This window comes from Marmota monax, unplaced genomic scaffold (genome assembly GCF_021218885.2).
Source record: "Marmota monax isolate L192 unplaced genomic scaffold, Marmota_monax_Labrador192_F-V1.1 WCK01_AAM20220418_F8-fsc00284, whole genome shotgun sequence".
Lineage (NCBI taxonomy): Eukaryota > Metazoa > Chordata > Mammalia > Rodentia > Sciuridae > Marmota > Marmota monax.
The window spans coordinates 1,060,901-1,079,451 of NW_026694275.1; the positions used below are offsets into that span (position 1 = coordinate 1,060,901).

Genomic DNA, 18,551 nt, shown 5'->3' on the forward strand with positions numbered 1-18,551 from the left:
GAAAAAAGTTTTGAAAATTGTAATCAACAAGTAATAAAGACTGATTAACATGAAGTTATTTAGAGTCTTTACTATCTGAATGATTTTTTTTTGTTTTGCTACAAAAAAAGAAAATGTTCTAAAGTCAATTGTGGTATAGTTGCACATCTCTGAAAATTCTAAAAACTGTTGAACTGTACACTTTAAATGGGTATTCACTGTATGGTATGTGAATTACATTTCAATAAGCTGGTTCCAAAAATCCTGGGCCTTATCATTTCCATCAGGTCAGCATTCCTAGCTAAAATTATCTATAGCCAAGCCTTAAACCCTTCCAGCCCACTAAGTGATATGAGTGAGAGATAGTCATCTTCCTGGTTCCTTCTAATCACTTCAGTAATAACATGGTTTGGATTACTCTGGTCTCAAGTCAGTTTGGAAATGAGATGAGAATCAAATCAGGGGACCCAGGAAAGCAAACCAATGTCAACAATAAGCATATGAAAGATGCTGGACATCAGGGAAATGCAATTCAAACCACAATGAGATACTACTTCACACGCACCAGATGGCTAGAATCAAAAAGACTGACAATAACAAGCTTTGGGGAAGATGTGAAAATTGGAACCCTAACTCACTGCTGGTGTGAATGTGAAATTGTGCCACCTTGGAAAGTAGCCAAGCCATTTTTCTAAAAGTTAAACATAGAATGACCATATGATCAGCAATTCTACCTTTAGGGATATATATCCAAGAGAAATGTAAACATATATCCATGCAAAAAATGGCACATCAATGTTCATAGAGCCATTATTTGAAATAGCCAAAAAGTGGAAACGACCCTACTGTCCATCTATTGATAAACAAAATGTGATAAATACATATAATAGAATATTATGCAGTCATAAAAAGGTACAAAGTATTCATAGTAGATGCTACAATACAGAAGAACTGGCAATATTATGCTAAGTGAAGGAAGTTAGTTCCCAAATATGATATACTATATGATTCTTTTATATGAAATATTCAGAATAAACAAATCCATAGAAACAGCAGATTAGTGGTTGCCTGGAACCAAGATTGGGAAGAGTGATGATAAAGGGGTGGTGAAGATTATAAAAATCAGTTGCAACAATGGTTGTACAACTTTGTGAACATTCTATGGATCACTAATATATACCTTTAAATAAGTGAATTGTAAGGAAACAAAAAATGATGAGGGGGTACTATAGCTCAGGTGGTACAGCACTTGCCTAGCATGACCAAGGCCCTGGGTGCCATCTCCAGTACTTAAAAATGACAAATATAATTCCATTTCACTTGAAGAAGAGAGAAATAGGGCTGGGGATGTGGCTCAAGCGGTAGTGCGCTCGCCTGGCATACGTGCGGCCCGGGTTCGATCCTCAGCACCACATACAAACAAAGATGTTGTGTCCGCCGAAAACTAAAAAATAAATATTAAAATTTCTCTCTTTCTCTCTCCTCTCTTTCTCTCAAAAAAAAAAAAAGAAGTGAGAAATGCCTATCTACCGCATTAATATTCTTAAGCCTGCACACATTTGTTAATAAGTCTAGCAAACCCAACTCCCACTTTGTTGCTCCTCCTGGGATTTTCCCAACAGTATCATTCCCTGGTAATCTTCCTAAATTCACTTTCCTTCTGCAGGAAAAAGGGTCTCCCTGGGGCCTCCAGAAGCCCCTTTACCCCAGGTTACTTCTTCCTTTGGGTCAGGAGTTTGTGGCCATCAAGATTGAATAGCTGAGATTTTGGAGTTGGTTTAACTCCATTTGTTAACAAAAGCTTCTGGCACCTGAAAAATCTCAGAGTGGTATCTTTTGCTGTGACCAGAAACATCTCGGTAGAGAGAGGGGCTCACAGTTACCCATTGCAGTAGGAGATATCTCTGGCCTAATGGCAAAAAATCCTGAATCCAAAGTTCTAAGGAAATCTGACTTCAAACTTTGATTCTGCCCCTTACTTACTATGTGACCCTCAGTAAGTTACTCAATCTCTCTCACCCTCACTTTCCTCATCTGCAAAATGGGAAAATACCACCTATCCTGCACATATTTAGGTTATCCTTTAGGGATAATGATGTTATCCTTTAGGGATAACCTAAAGATGAATGCTTACAAAAGTGTCTAGAACATAGATACTTAATTCAGTTCAACAAAAAATGTGCCAGGTTCCAGACAAGGTGCTGGGGACACAAAGATGAATACAATACTAACTTGTCTTCCAGTTGTTCACAGTGTAGAAATGCTGTTACCAGGAGTTTATTTTCTTTCTTCCTCATCTTAGCCTTCTTTTACAATGATGATATAAGTTTCAGAATATTTTCTGCCTTTTCACCTCTGGGCTCTCAAGAGAGATCATGCTGATAGGGTAGCAGTAATGTTTACGTGCTTCATTCTCAAACACAGGGAGTTGGGATAGTTACTTAAATGTTGTAGGGAAAATATTCCTTCTATGCTTTCAAGTTATTGTCAACAGTGATCACTAACTTTCCCATTTTTTTCTTTTTTTAACTTTTTTTAGTTGTTGATGGACACAATATCTTTATTTTTATTTGTTTTTATGTGGTGCTGAGGATCAAACCCAATGCCTCACATGTGCAAGGCAAGCATTCTACTGCTGAGCCACAACCCCAGCCCCTAACTTTCCCAGTTTTCATGGTATAAGTATGCTTATTCAGCACCTTAAAATAAGTTACCGAAAAACTCTTAATTCTCACTCAGTGTACCCCCACCCTATTTGGATTTATATTGCAATTGAAAAGACTGGTCACAAAGTTTAGCTACCTTAGTGACCAATTTCTGGCTCACCCTCCTGATTTGGAGATCAGGTTCTATTCTAAAAACCAAAAGACTCTCCAGAAAAATACCAGCACAGTATATATAAGCAGAGGCTGACATATAGTAACTACAGGGGAAATATAGGAGATCTCAAAATGTTATAATAACACCAAGCCCATCCTTCCCTTGATGGAGCAATTCCACAAAGTCACAGAAAAACATGGGTTTTTTTTTCATTTTAGAATAGATTGGAAGAAACCCTTTGCCAAGCAAGAGCCAGTTGTTTAAATTTTTGATTTGAATTTTAAGCAGGATTATACATGCCTAAGAACATCATGCTATTTTTAGCTAATAGGTAGGATTGCTGTGTCCACAACAGTTTGGAGCAATCAGGAGCGAAACTATCAAACGTCATCTCTCACTATGGTACCTTATCATTTTGTTCTTCTCTTTCTATTTTAACATTTTAAAAAGCTTCATCATGAAAACACTTGTAAAGCACACATACTAGACACAATACAAAGTTTAAATAAAAAGACATAGTTCCTATGTTTTATTACGGCTTTAATTCACATTAAACAAACCAGATATATGAGAGAAGCTCAAGTTCAGAGCATTCTCAAGTTGCCATCCAGCCCCTAAGTGTCCAAGGAGATACATTAGGAAGCAATTGTCCTAAACCTATCACCCTTCCAGTGCTTGCACTCTTTATGTATTAAAAGGAAAAGGGTAATGAAAGAGTTCTCAAACTGTCTGTGATGACAGAGGCACAACTGTGTATCACTGAATTGTATATTTAACTGGGGCAATTGTGCAGTATTTACCTAAAATCTTACTAAAGTCATTTAAAAAGGGAGGAAAAATGTTCTTACTCAGTTCTAATTAGTCAAACCTATTTTTTAAGCTCTCACACTAAAGCTTATCTTGCTAAAGGCTGTTCTGGTTTGGCAATATTGCCTCAGTGCACAGTACCTTTTTCCACATATCTTTCTTTCTGTTGTTGCTTCCCTACTCTCTCTTCTGTTATTTCCCCAATATTTTCCTATTACTCTTCTAGTGTAAACTAGGTCTTAGGGTCTCTCAGTTGTTATAACCATGTACCAACTGGTGGACCTCAGGATTAAATGAATTGCTGACCCTGGACAACTTCCCCTTCATGACCTTAGGCAAGTCACATCCCGGCTGTCCTGTGCTTATTCCAGTCTGCAGGATCAGGGGTTGGACCACATGATCCTTTCCAGCTCTCACATTCTATGTGGGAAAAAATCCAAACAATGAACACTTACTTGGCTGATAATATGCAAAGTTGCTGCCATTTTTTCCAATACACATATACTTGGATTATTCAATATTTAAATACCCACCATGATGCAATCCTCCAAAGAACCATATTTAATATATTTATGAAATGATCAACATGGGGTCCTTATTTTTAAAAACAAGCACTTTATCAAAGAAAATTCAGAGCAAATGCTTGATAGTCCCTCTAGACCTGTCTCTGAGGGTCCATTTTCAAATGAAAAAAAAGAAAAAAGAAAAAAAGCTTTTAAATGCCAGATCCCTGTTGAATTTGGCAAACCAAAGAAAGATATAAGATTGGGATAGCACTGCCTTAACAACAGTGATTCAACTAAAATCCTAAGAGGAAAAAAAGGCCCTATGTATCAAGTGGTAGAAAGACCTGACACAAGACAGCACCTCAACCTCAACTCTCAGAAATATGCTCAGAGAGCAAATGAACACCACAGGAATCCCTCTACCCTGGATAATTTACAGCTTTTTATACAAACCAGTTGCATTTCCCCAACAAGTCACAGAAACATGTAGTCACCAGTTTCCAACATACCACCACCAAACAAATTCACAGTATTGTTTCCATGTGCCCAACATCAGAGAGTAAAAGTGAAAGAAACATCAATTTCTCCTACACACACACACACACAGAGAGAGAACTATGCAAGAGAAACCATTTCCTTTGCAGAAACTAAGTTGTCTAAGTTGTGGGCACGTAATCGATAAATATTAGTTACTAATAAAAATCCAACGGTTAGGGTTAGCTCTCTACTGAGAAGCAAACAGCACACGCATAAATGATGAAAACAATAACCCTAAGGTGTGATCCTTGTCAGTAAGCTGAATGCCAAACATGGAGAGAAATGTATCCATTTGCATCCCTCTTTCCCACTACCTCAGACCAACAAGCTCTCCTGGTAGTTACCTCCCTACTCGTCTGTGTCCCTATCCAAGAAGTCACGCAAAAAGTAGCAGGCTCTCTCTTTTTTTCCCTTCAGGCCCTGGGGGCACTGAACCAGCGTGGGGGAGGGGGCGGAAAGGACAAAGGTGGACACTTTTGAGCCCTCTCAACTTTGTCCCCGGGCTCCCACTGTCTCTCCCCTTCTCCTCACAGAACTAAAGCACCTGCCAGAGACAGGTCCCCTCCTTCAGGTTACTAACCAGATCACAGGGCCTAGGTGTCCAGGGAGCCCAGGCACTGTACCTCTAAGGGACAAAGGCCAGGCTTACAAAGGGAAGGGGAGGCGAAAGAGTCGGAACGGAATGAAACCTTTACTAACAAAAGGAAGGGGGCACTAGAATACCAACCCATCGCTGGTGTTCCCCGAGGTTAGGTGAAATGTGTGTGGGGGAAGGGGAAGGTTTAGAAAATTCCTCAGGGAAAGAGGGCGCAGCAGCCAGCCAGCAGGAAGGAGGATGCAGACAGGACTGAGGCTCTGGGGTGCGAGAGGTGCACAGTTCATGGGTGAAGAGAGGTGATGGCAAAGAGGTGAAGGCTAGACAGGACACAGTGGACAGAGCAACACCGCGCAGTGCTGCCTGGGGCCAGAGAGGGACCCTCAGGAGGTGCTCAGAAGGGGGCTGGGGGCCCGCGGTGAAAGTATTCGGGGAAGAAGGCAGAGTTGGGGACGAAGTGTTGGAAAAAGAGACTGAGAACAGAACCGTAGAGAGGCTGGGGGGGGGGGACTGTGAGAGGGCCTGACCCCTGTCCGCCCCACCTCACCTGGCGCCGGGTCGGAGTCCAGGTCTAGTGCTGAGAAAGAAGCAGCTCCGGCCAGTCCCTCCGTCCCGCGCCGGAGACCACGGACACAAAGCGGGGCGCGCGGGAGGAGGGGAGAGAGAAAGAGGGAGAAGAAGGGGGAGGGGAAGAAGGAGGAGGAGACGCCTGAGGCGCGCGAGGGGGAGAAGGAGGGGCGCCCGCCGCCCTCCGCCTGGGTCAAGGGGCGGGGCGTGCGCCTGGAGGCCGAGCACGGCTGGCCAATGGTCATCCCGCCGGCCTGAAGGATAGGGCGCGCCTTCTCGCAGCTCACCTCGGCACCGGCACCTGGGCCTCTTCTGGCCTCAGCCAATCAAACGCTTTCATTTGTATAACTGGCCCCGCCCATTCACCCCAGCCAGGGCACTACTTGCTGAGAATACAAAGAAGGCACGCATCCCCAAAGCGAGAGGTGGTCGACTCCCGACGCCCTACCCCAAGGGCGCAGTATCCCCTTTCAGCATGTTTACCAGCCTTCTAGGTGAGGGGAGGGGGTGGAGTCAGAGAAGTTTGGCTCAAGACCTTAAGAGATGGGAATTCTTTTTCCCTGTGGGCCTTCTAATCCAGAGCTGCTCTTCTGTTACAGGGCACACAGTTCCCTGTCTTCACCTCTAGTTCTCCCCCTCCCCTCCCATTTTTTCCAGTTGCCCTAATCTCTGTGCTTCAACCCGTAGGCTGCTGCCCACTACTGGCCTTCTGCTGCACTGCATCCCTCATCAGTACGCTCTGAGCACAGCCTTCAAGCCGCCCCAACCAACCCCTGTCCAGAAGGAAAAGGAGAGACAAAGAGATTACTGCACTAGGATAGCAGGGACCTGGTCAAGTGGCTCTGTACCATCAATAATTAGCATAAGTGCAAACTCCCCAGCCAAAGCATCTCTTCCCACCTTCCCTTCTCCTACCTTCAGGTCTGTACTGGGCCACAATGGTGACTGACTGGCCAGCCCGTTTCAGAGCAGCTGCAGCTTGCTCATGAGTTGCATTCCTCAGGTTCACTCCATTTACCTGATCAAAGAGAGGAGTCATGAGCCACTCCAAAAGCAAGAAAGGAAGTCCTCTGTCCTACCAGTTAGAAGGAAATGTCTTTCTCAAAATTCCATCCTTGCCCCCTAAATGAAACCTAAAAGACACAACATCTGTAGTGCAATCTTTGTAGGAGTCTAATGCCAATCAGGGTTAAGATCCAAGATATATTCATTTTCTCCTTAAGGATAAGTCTGGTCTTGGTCCCCTGTCCCTCACTAAGGATATCTATAAAGACAATGTATGTTTTCTCTAGTCCTTAGCTCTTGCCTCATCTCAAGAAGCATTCTTTAAGGAAGCCAGGTCTCCCCTCCTCCCTTTCAGACTGGCACAGCTCCCATCCTCCCACCTCGCCTTTGTCTCACCGATAAGATCCGGTCTCCCCTGCGCAGCTCCCCACTCAGGTCGGCTGGGCCTCCTGCCAGGATGAAGGAGACAAAAATGCCTTCTCCATCCTCTCCTCCTACGATGTTGAAACCTAGGCCTGTAGAGCCTTTGTGTAGGATGATCTTGCGGGGCTCTCTGGTGGGAAAGGAATGGAGACACAATGGAGGTCAGGACAAAAGGAGATAAGAACTGTTGTCCCTGTCAGGGCCAGCCTGGAAAAGGACCCGTACATGCTGTAGGGAGTAAGGACTTAGGTCTATATGTATGATGTCCTGTTCCTCCCTTCATCTCCTGAAACCTGCTTGACTGCTCTTTGTTGTCAGATGCCCAGTTTCAGTTCCTCTTCTCTCCTTGTTCTTGAGGCCTTGGCATCAACTTCCCAATGGACAGCTCTCTCTATCAGGTCAACAAACCCGTACCCTGAACTCTAGAACCCAAATCCCAGAGCCCACTCACCAGTCCTCTTCCTCCCCAGAGCCTCCTATCCTATGGACCCTGTCACAGACCCTGGGCCACAAGAAGAGGAACATGTCAGGGACAGTGGACTCACCCTGAGTTGACTGCACCTACCATCCACAAAATGTGCATACTTACTTCACATCTGCCTCTCTGCCATCTCAAATTTCCACCCACCAACCATGACCCTTCCTACCTTCCCCAAGAACATATTTAATAAACCACTAGGTACCCCTAATAGGTGATGTGGGAGACAGAGATGAAGAAATCCCAGGTCCTTAAATGATGCTTACGGGCTAAACTGAAGAAAGGGGATATGAAAAATGCGACTAAAACTAATCATATCCGTGGAACCCCTTTCTAAATGGTCACAGTGTGATCAGGTGAGAGCAAACTTCCACACATATACTCACATACAACCCGACTCCCAGCACATTTCCAGGCCCACTTGTTACAAGCATCTTTCCTCAGAGAAGCCCTGAGTCCCAAGTGAGGGTCCCCCTTTCTCGGTCCCAGTCTCAGATGTGAGGCTCCCTCCCTGAGTCCCCGATGCTCTGGTTCCCAACCTTCCACTCCTACCTGGCATCCCCTCCAGGCCGCAGGGAGCGGAGCGGCCAGGCCCACCTCTGCGAAGCCCTCCTCCAGGCCGAAGCCGAGGCCGAGCCCAAGCCCAGGGCCAAGCCGGAGCCTGAGAATTTGCGGGCCCTCTCCATGGCTCCTCTGGCTCTCCCCCTGTCTGCCTACCCTTCCGGCTCCACCGCAGTCTGCCCAGCAGCCTACCAGGCCCCACCCCGCAAACCTGTCCCCCGGAATCCCGGCTGGCCGGACCAGTTCCACGGCGGGGTTCAGCCGCCGCCGCCACGGTGGGGCGGGGCCGTTCCCCGTGAGGCCACCGGGCCTGCTGGCCTCTCAGAATCCCGCCAACCCCACTGGCTGAACTGCTTTCTTCAATAATTTGGAGTGAGTGGCTGGAGCACAGGGGGGCGGGGGTGCAAACTATCTCAAGGCAGGAAAACCCACAGCCCCCACCTCCTCAGCCCCTAAACGCTCCACCCTATCCTTTATCTGCACTTTCGGATCGGGGCCACTAGGTCGGCGCTCCCCCTGATGGTAGAACTTGTCTTTGCAGCCACCTCTGTTCCTCTCTAGGTCAGAGAGAGGCCCCCTGCCAAGACGTCACAGCTAGGGGCAATGAGGGCCGGATACTCTTCTTTGCAAGAGGCCTGTCGCAGGCCAGAAATGATTCCTCTCCTCCCCCCTCCATGGGCCAGATGAATGGGGCGAGGGTCTTACCTGGTGAAGTCCTCCTCGGCCAGCATGTGCCTGGGGATAGGAGAGTAGCGAGTGGGGGGGACCTGAGGAGGAGCCGGGTAGCTGACCTTGCTCTCCACAGCCCCGAGATAACCCAGGCTGGAATTATGGCTTATGTGGTTGTCAGCCAAGGCGGTAAAAGCTGGGGTCAAGAAAGGGAGAGAAAAGTTCAGGGTTGTTCCAGGCAGGTACCTACCCCAACCCCCTTCCAAGGAATTTCCCTCACACCCCTTCTCAGGTCTCTAGGAAGAGATGCTGATTCCTCAGGCACCCCCGTCCCTTGGCCATCCACCCCCTAGGGTTCCTCCTCCGCAGTCCCTTTCTAAATCCTGGGCTCACTCCTGTGACTCTTAGAAAAAGCTGAAGTCAAGGCAGTCTACAAAGAAAGACCTGACTAGAGGTGTAACTAATAATAATCCCTCACATCTCTGAAGCCTAATACAGTTTTCCAAGGGTTTTCTCCTCCATGATCTCATTTGATCCTTGCACCAGTCCTATGAGGAAGGCAGCACATATATCATTAGCTTTTTGCCAAAGAGGAAAGTAAAGACAGGTGAAAAGGACTTGTCCAAGGGCACTCAGCTCCAAGGGATAGAGCTGGGATCTGGACTCAGTTCTGAGCACTATCTCCTGCACTGCCTCTTTTTTTAAAAAAATATTTTTTTAGTTGTCATTGGACACAATATCTTTATTTTATTTGTTTACTTTTAATGTGGTGCTGAGGACCAAACCCAGGGCCTCACACATGCTAGGAGAGCATTCTACCACTGAGCCACAATCCCAGCCCCCCCACTTCTTCTCTTCACAAGGGACACAAACAACTTCCCCTCCCCAAACCCAGGAGCACAGCCTGAGGCCAGGGACAGGAGCCAGAGAGTACGTACTGCTGGCGTAGTCAGGGGGAGCGTACATGTCGTTGAGGTGGAGACTGCCTGGCTTGGCCACTTTCAGATAGACCATATCAGATGTATTCTTCAGTGAGGCCACAGCTTCCTCGTGCCTCACATCCTGTAGATTGGTGTTGTTCACCTAGAAAGGGAGAAGCCTCAGCCTGGGAATTGGGAGAAAGGAAGGCCTCTCTCTGGGCTCCAGAGGGGTGCCCTTGCAATGAAATTCAATGGTGTGCTAACAGAGGTCCAAGTATAGTGCTGTGAGGACACAAGACAAGCAGGAGGAAGGGAAAGAGCAGGTGAGGGAGCCCCTGCCACAGAGAGAACTAGGGACTTGGTATGAGAAGATATTCTTGAAATACCCCAAGATGCCTCATCCCCAGTGAGGTTTAGGTGGAATGACAGGGTGCTAGAGCTCCTCCTCCCCACCCTACCATTTGGGCATCCCCATGAAGCCTGTCTCACCGCCAGCAGCCGGTCCCCAATCTGTAGGCGTCCATCCTTCTGAGCAGCTCCCCCCTCAATGATCTTGGTGATGTAGATGCTGTTGTCTCCCGGGATGTGCTGGTTGCCAATGCCCCCAGCAATGCTGAAACCCAGGCCTGGGAGAGGGTCACAGAGCAGGTTAGAGTGTTTGGTCAATCCTAAAGCCAATTCCCTTCCTCCAGCCAACCCACTGGCCCCTCAGGAGCACCCCCCAGGAATCCCAAACACTAGGCTGCCATCCCAAGGTCAGTAAGGGTGAGACCTGAGGTCAAGAAAGAAAGCTATGAGCTGGAACTGGAGGAGTCACACAAGGAGTAAAGCCATTCCCTTCCATTCCCCATGGGGACAGTCAAGACCTGGGGCCAGGGGCTCTGGCTAGAGCACAGGAACCCAGAGGGCCGCACCTTTGGGCCCTTTGAGCAAGTTGACCTCCATGATGGTCTCGGGTGGGGGCTGTCGCCTCCGCACCACCAACCGCACCACAGGACCTGCCTCCTTCAACGCCTCCACGGCCCGGCTGTGCACCACCTCCGACACGTCCACCTCATTCACCCGCAGAACACAGTCATTCACCCTGCGGGGGAAGCCCGAGAGGCATGACACTGTGCCACAGGCCCTCCACCCCCTCTCCCACATCCTTCCCCTCCTGCCCCCTCCTCTTCCTCCTCCTCCATCCTCTCCCTCTCCCCGTATCAGATCTAATGGAAGGGTCATCCTGCCAGACTGGCCCTCCTCCCTTCCTCTCCATCCCACCCCTGACACCCACAATTCTGCTTCCAGTATCTCTCACCCTAGTCTTCCATCCATGGCAGCTGCTCCACCAGGGATGATCTTGGTAATAAAGATTCCAGGGTCATCAGGGACATGGGGGTTGTCGATGCCACCTGCAATACTGAAGCCCAGGCCAGAGTTGCCCTGCAGAAGGGGGTGGAAGGGCACATTCTATTCACTGTGAGGGCACAAAGGAAGGTTCTAGGCAGCACCCCCCCCCCTCTAGACCCAGAGAAAAATTTCCAGGCCCCCTGGTAGGCTGGTGGACATTTGTCAGAAACTCAGCAGGCTCCCAGCCTGTGCTGACCATCCTGGCAGGGAGGCCTCAGCAAACCCATCCCCTCCCCAATTCCCCAGGCCTCAGCGAGCAAGGTCAATTAATATTTGTTAGGGAGTTGATTGATTGATGCAGTGAAGTGGCTCTGAAGGCTGCTGTTTCCCTGTCCTCTCAGTGCAGGTTCCTCATGAGTGTTGAAACTGGTGTTCAAGGCCCTCCCCTCTTTTGACTTCAGCCCTCTCCTCCCCTTCCATCCTCTCCCCACAGGCAGACTCACCCGTTCGAGTACTATCTCCTCATATTTGAACATGCCATCACTGCCATTCACCTAGGGGAAGACACAGGCAGCTGGCTCAGTGCCTCTTGCCCTCCCAGTCATCTGCCCTTTGGTCAACCTGCCTCCTCCCCTCCCCCACTCCCACAGAGTAGAGGGCCCACATATATCCCAGGTCACCTCTAGGCCACAGATGGGGACAGGCTGACCCCAAGGGGGCCACTCCCCTCCCCTTACATCCAACCATATCAGGCCAAACCCAGCTGCTTACTTAGCTCAGATCAATTGTCTGGGACTGAGCCAGTCAGTGGTGCACTCACCAAGAGGCTGGGCTCCAGGGCCTCAGGGTTCACTAGGAGGGGTGCAGGACTGGCCTAAGGGGGGTGGCAGAAATGGAGCATGGGGGGCAAACTGCACCACACCCTGCTCCATAGGGGGTACCCAGAGGTCTGGCCAGAGAATCCCTCCCCTTCTGAACATAGCTCCCCCTGACTTGTGGACCATAGAGTCCTACCATGTCAGAAAGCAGACACCATCTTATCTAACCCCCTCATGTGACAGATGGTGACATCCAAGAGAGGATGTGGAATGTGCCTAAGGGCACAATGGGAGTTAGTGGCAGAGCAGGTCCTAGAACCTGGATATCCAGGTGCTCTTTGGATTAAAGCAAGCTGTCAAGGCCATCATCCCCTTTCTCCAGGAGAACTCAGGGGAAAAAAGGAAAGTTGTCCCCTTCAGAGTACCTTACGAACCCTTACTCTACAACATCTTCAGGGGCTCCAACAACACAATTCCCCAGGACTGGACAAAAGTCAAAGTCCTAATCCATTTTCTACCAAGGGACTGTTGATTCTTTGTATGTTCCAGCAGAAATGGCCAGGGTGGGATCTAGTCAGGATTCAGAGGCAAAGCCAGGGCAGGACAGGAACAGAGTAGACACTGTTCTTCATGAGGTGAGGGATAGCATGGTGACCCACAGACTGATTACCAGCAGAATTCTGTGGTCTTCAAAACACAATAGCCATGGAGAGGCAATGGAAGGGGTCAGAAATGCAGGGTTGATTTGACCAACCCACAGAGATGGCCTCCCACACAGGACATATATGTGGCCACTTTTCAAGTGGAAATCTGATTCTGGACAAACAAGTAGCACCTGCTCCCTGGTTCCCAATCTCATCTGCAAGAATGGAGAAGTTCTCTTGCCTCTCTCCCCAGGCAATCTGGCACCTCCCCCATCTTTTGTTGGCTCTGTTGTCCCTTTCCTAATCCCTAGCCTCCACTCCAGAAGAGAGCTAGAAACCCAGAGTGGGGGCTCCTTTGAGCACCCTGCTGTGCTTCCCCTTCCTACCTCCACCCCCTGCAGCTTTAGTTTCAAGCAGACAGGGGGGAGAGAGAGAGAGGCTAGTCATGCCTCCCCCGATTGGGGATGTGGCTCCCAAGACTTCATGCCCTGCAGCCCTGGAAGGAGATTAGAGGTCTCCAGCTACAGCTTCACCCTGGTTCCTGATCCCAGGAGGAAGAATGGATGGTATCTTCAGAGACCCAGAACCAACACAGCTGCCTGAAGTACCATGCAACAGAAACACAAGCAAAAGGACACCCATTTGTTTCTTGTATGCATCTGGTGTACCATGTGTGCCCACATGTGACAAGCCATGCCTCAAACCCAGTTCAAGTGGTACCCAGAGACTTCCACTTCCCATTGGTCTACCCTCTAGTCCCCACTCCACCCTCACTCAGGGACCTTGCTTCCAGGGCCTAGGAGTCATGCAGGGATCAGCTCCAGGAAAGACATCTTAGCCAACTGGTATAGCCCTGGGATTGGTACCTGTCTTCAGCTGGGCAGGACAAGTATAAGAAAGTGTTTGCAATGGAAGGGCCAAAGGACAGAGGGGCAAAGGAAAGAAGGGTACTTGCTGGAGAGGGCAAGGAGCCAAGTCAAGGGACTGAGGCAAGGGATGCAGGAAACAGTAAGTATGGACAGACAGAAGGCCAGAACTGAGGATTCCTCTCTCCAGGAAGTCCCCACCTTTGCTTCTGAGCGAGAGCACATCCTATCCCCAGAGGAAGACAGAGGCAGCCATAACGGGTCACCAGCTTGGGGCAGTCAGCTCCTGCCCTCAACAGCAAAGCCTCCTCCTCCTCTCTCCCCACCCTAGGGGCTGCAGAGCCGAATAGCCAGACAGGCCTTCCGCCATGCATGCCAGGGACCTGGCTCTGCCGGCCCAGCCTCCATTTTGCTGCTTCTCCCACAGATGCTCCTTCCATTTTCTAAGCTGGCAGTTTAGTCTGGGAGTGGAAGCCGGAGTTGTGCCCAGCACCCAGAGGCTCCCAAGCTGTGCCAAGTCAGGACTGGGGGGCTAAGTTCTCCCACATCTGGAGCTGCCCAAGGGGAACATGCCCTACTGGGGCCAGACCCTGCACCAGGGCAGCTGCCCCTTGCTTGGCTCCAGGCACCATGCCTGCTCTGGAGCGAGAAAGCTTGCTTCACCCCCCCCCAACCCCCAGCACACACACTTCAGAGCTGCTTGGACAAAAGAGTCTGTCCTTCTCAGCAGCCTCTCAGCCTTGCTTGGGACGTGTCTCTCGCCTCCTCCCCCTCCCCTCCCTTGCCTGTCAAGCGCTGCTCACCAGGGACAACACACACACACACACACACACACACACACACGGGTACACACTCTGGCAGCCACATGCTCACACACATATACATGTAACCACACACACATGGGCAAACCCAGTTATCCCTGCAGCCTCATCTATAGAGACACCTCCACATTCAGAGAGACATCCCCACACGTCCATGTGCACATTCACACACAAAGGGACTGGGACTGAGAGGACTCATGGCATCGAGGGATGAAGCTCAGCAAGCCGGGCACATGGGCTTCTCTACATAAGACTCACAGGCGCTCCATTGCCTTCCTCCACATACCCCAACATACATACACACACACATATGTCCCCCCTACGCAGAGTACCGTGCCCCCTCCTCCCCTCCTGTGGAGACACACACAACCCCCGCAGAACCTCCCGCCCCCTGCCAGACACAGAGACACTGCCAAACCCCCGCACTGAGACAAACCCAATTCCCCCACACAGGAAAATGTGCCCCTCCGCCATACCTTCACCCCTTGACACACACAGCTCCTCCCAATCCCCTCCAAATGGAGACCCCCTGAACACACACACACACACAGGGAACCGCACGTTCCCAACCACCTCTCTTTGCCCAGCTGCAATGCTAAGGCTCAGGGATCCACAGGCTTGGAGCCCCAGCAATCCCTGCTGCACCCCAGGCCTCTAAGGCACCCACTTTCCAGCCCTCCTGGATTGCCCCACCAGCGCCCCCCACCTCCGCTGGTCCATACCTGCTCATACCAGTCCCGGTTGGTACAGGTGCACTCAGGCCACCAGCTGGGGCCACTGCCGTTGAGTTTGGGGGTGCTCTTGCCTGGGACTGGCTTAGGGGGCACTGGCCCCACATCCCGGCCGGTGGGGATGAGCTTGGCCTTGGTGCGAGGAGTGGGGGTGGCCCCTGCCTGTGAGGGCAGGGTCTGCGAGCTGTAGCCCCCATAACCGGAGCTGGCCCCATTACCCCCACCTGGCCCATAGGGGTCGGGCACCTGCCAATCCCCGTAGCCAGGAGGTTCGAGGCGCCGCAGGGCGGCCAGGCGGGTCACTTCATAGCACTCGGGGCACTTACAGCAGTGCTGGTGCTTGTGCATGGCACTGCCCCCCGCAGCTCGGACCCCCCAGCCCACGCCAGTTTCCACTCCGCCGCCGCCGCCGGGCTCCCGGGCACACTCACACTGCTCGGACCAGGAAGGGGGGGGCACCCGCGGGGGCGCCCGGGCAGAGCGGGGCCTGGGGCCGGGAGGGCGTCCGGGGGCCTCTGCCCCCACGCTGCCCCGCACCCATGGCTCCCCCTCCAGCACTGGCGGCTCCGTGTCGCCCGTCTTGGCTTCTGGGCCAAGGCCCAGCGGCAAAGAAGAAGCGGGAGCCCAAGCAGAGACTGGGTGCAATGAGGACCGCTTCTGCTCTGGTCCCCAGGATGGATCTGAGTGGAGTCAAGAGCATCTCTCCCTGGCTCCCTTCTCAGTTGATTCCAGCCAATCAGGGCGCAGAGTCAGGCAGCGGCAGCGGCAGGAATGCTAAACAGCAGCTCCTTAAAGGAACAGAGGCAGCAGCGTCCCCAGGCTCAGCCCCAGCTCCTCGGATCTCTAGGGTACTGTCCCCCTAGTGTAGGAGCAGAGGACTTGGACCAAAGGAAAGCTCGAGCGCGCGATCTCATCCCCCTATGTCCCCAATTTTAGCCCGTTCCCCTTCCACTCCGCCCCACCCCACCTCCAAGAGGGAGTTGCACAAAGATGCTCAATGGGTCCCCAGGCTTGCTCTGATCTGGGGCCACCAGAAGTAAAGACTTGAGGGAGCAGAACTGACCGAAAGGACGTTGGAACAGAGTGAGAAAAGTGCTCTTTCCTACAGGGGACAAGCATATAAGGTAGCATATGAGGCCTGCTCTCCTGTCAATACCTCTTCCTCAGGACTATTGTTCTCTCATCCTCTAGGCCCCGAAATGACTGTGTACCTCACACTTGACCTTCTTACATCACCACTGAGGGACTCAATCCTAGAACAGGCAGTAGTAGAAAACTCCAAGCACTTGTCCTTGGTCCACATACTCCTGTCCCTCCATTCCATTCTCCCATGGTTATGATGGGGGAAGGAGCTTCTGGATTCTAAGAGGAAAGAGTCCAGGATAGGAGAAAAGGTAAGAGACCTGAAGTGAGAGAAGTCATTCTCCGGGTCCAGAGAAGAACTTGAGAATACCCATCCAAAGGCATCTCCTTTGCCTCTCATGGCTCATGCAGCCTGTTGGGGGATGGGAGGAGGGTAAGAAAGCAGGAAGACTGTCTCTTGTTGTTCTGCTTTTGTCTTTAGCTTACAATGATTGAGACTTTACGAAATATTAAGTGTTTTATGTGCAAACCAAAATCCTACCAAGGTAGTAACATTATTACCTTGATTTTCCCGACAAGAAACTGAGGACCAGAGATGTTAATAAAGCTAGATAACAGAGCTGAAAGTAACAGAATCAGGATGTAAATCCTTGCCATCTGACTCCAGGGGCCATGCTCTGAACCATTCTAGTATAATGGATCTATTCTAAGTTCTGCTGCAAAGCCTAGGTCTCAGTTCAATTCAACAAACATTCATAGAGTCACCTACTTTGGACAACACCTTGATGTACATGCTAGGGTTACAGAGATTCCTCCTTAATTCAACAAATATCCATGCCACTATTCTAGGATTTGAAGATATACTTGCAAACAGAACAGAACAAAACAAACAAAACAAATCCCTGCCCTTGGGGAGTTTACATTCTCATGAGGAGACACAGACAAAAGTAAACACAATAAAAAAGTGAATGGTATAATGCATGTGGTGATAAGTGCCATAGACAAAAGAAAAAGTAGAGCTGGGCACAGTGTAACACACCTGTAATCCCAGCAGCTCCAGGAGCCTGAGACAGGAGGATCTCAAGTTCAAAGCAAGCCTCAGCAATGGCCAGACACTAAGCAACTCAGTGGGACCCTGTCTCTAAATAAAATACAAATTAGTGCTGGGGATGTGGGTAAAATGGATCCATGGATTGGGAATGCTAGGGGAAGACTCCAAATTGGGACTTTTTTTTCTTTGAGCTATTCATCCCCACATTTTAATATGAAAATTTACAAATAAACATAAAAATTAAAAGAATTTTACCAACCACCTGGATTTCCAGAAAGATTTTACTATGTATGCTCTATCATATGTGTATCCTCCATATATCCCCTACAACGTTTTTTTTTTACATTACTGGCTATTGAACCCAGGGTTGCTTTACCACTGAACCACATCCCCAGACCTTTTTAATTTTTATTTTGAGACAAGTTCTCACTAAGTTGCTCAGAGCCTTGCTAAATTGCTGAGGCTGGCCTTGAATTTCTGCATGAACCTCATGAGTTTCAGGAGTTTCAGGCATGTGCCACCAAGCCTGCCCCCTTCAACTTTTTGAAAAGGAAAATTTAACAACATACAAAAAAGGTGAAAGAATAGGGCTGGGGTTGTGGCTCAGTGGTAGAGTGTTTGCCTAGCATGTGTGAGGCACTGGGTTCCAATCAGCACCACATAAAAATAAATAAAATAAAGATATTGTGTCCATCTATGACTAAAAATATATTTTAAAAAATGTTGAAAAAGTAGCACAGTGAATATCACTGTATGTCTTCCTCATCAAGTCAACAAATAGTAATATATTGTTTCGTTTGTTCTATCTAGGGATCCTTTGCTTTTTTCCTGATCCATTCGAATATAAGTTTCACTACACTTCATCTCCTAAGTACTCCAGCATGTATCTCTTGGTAATAAAGACATTCTCCCACATAGGCACAATATTTATGATACCTAAGAAAATTAAGCATAATCTCACATCATCTAATATCTAATATGCAGTTTGTACTCCAAGTTTGCCAAATTTGCCTTTTATATTTATTTTAAAAAATCAGAATTAACCAGTGTTTTGAAAACTTCCATTAGCTATTATTTTATAGCGGGTCTGCTAAAACAAATTCCCTTAGCTTTCCTTTGTCTGAAAATATCTTGATTTCTGCCTCATTTCTCACATTATGTTTATGTCTTTAGTCATTTTTAACCTAGAACAGACCCAAAATTTTAAAACAACTTTTATGCTGGTCATGGTGACACACATCTGTAATCCCAGTTACTGGGGAGGCTGAGGCAAGAGGATCAATAAAATAAATTGATCACATAAAAATAAATAAAACAAAGGTATTGTGTCCATCTACA

General features: G+C 49.1%; 1 protein-coding gene across 6 annotated transcripts in view; it reads right to left on the minus strand.

The window, feature by feature from the left end:
• Dlg3 (discs large MAGUK scaffold protein 3) overlaps positions 1-15,766 on the minus strand; it is a 54,169-nt gene extending 38,403 nt beyond the window's left edge. For 3 of the 6 annotated variants that reach the window (XM_046467056.2, XM_058586297.1, XM_058586296.1), the window contains exons 1-9: positions 15,071-15,766; positions 11,703-11,753; positions 11,168-11,292; positions 10,782-10,951; positions 10,357-10,493; positions 9,886-10,030; positions 8,984-9,143; positions 7,213-7,369; positions 6,727-6,829 (exon numbers count right to left, since the gene is read on the minus strand). In XM_046467056.2, coding sequence (XP_046323012.1) covers positions 6,727-6,829; positions 7,213-7,369; positions 8,984-9,143; positions 9,886-10,030; positions 10,357-10,493; positions 10,782-10,951; positions 11,168-11,292; positions 11,703-11,753; positions 15,071-15,427 — 1,405 coding nt within the window. In that variant the 5' untranslated portion in view covers positions 15,428-15,766. Of the gene's footprint in view, positions 1-5,791; positions 5,984-6,726; positions 6,830-7,212; positions 7,370-8,269; positions 8,467-8,983; positions 9,144-9,885; positions 10,031-10,356; positions 10,494-10,781; positions 10,952-11,167; positions 11,293-11,702; positions 11,754-15,070 lie in introns of those variants that run through there. The other 3 variants (XM_058586295.1, XM_046467058.2, XM_046467060.2) reach the window with 3 other exon arrangements.
• Positions 15,767-18,551: the final 2,785 nt, after the last annotated feature.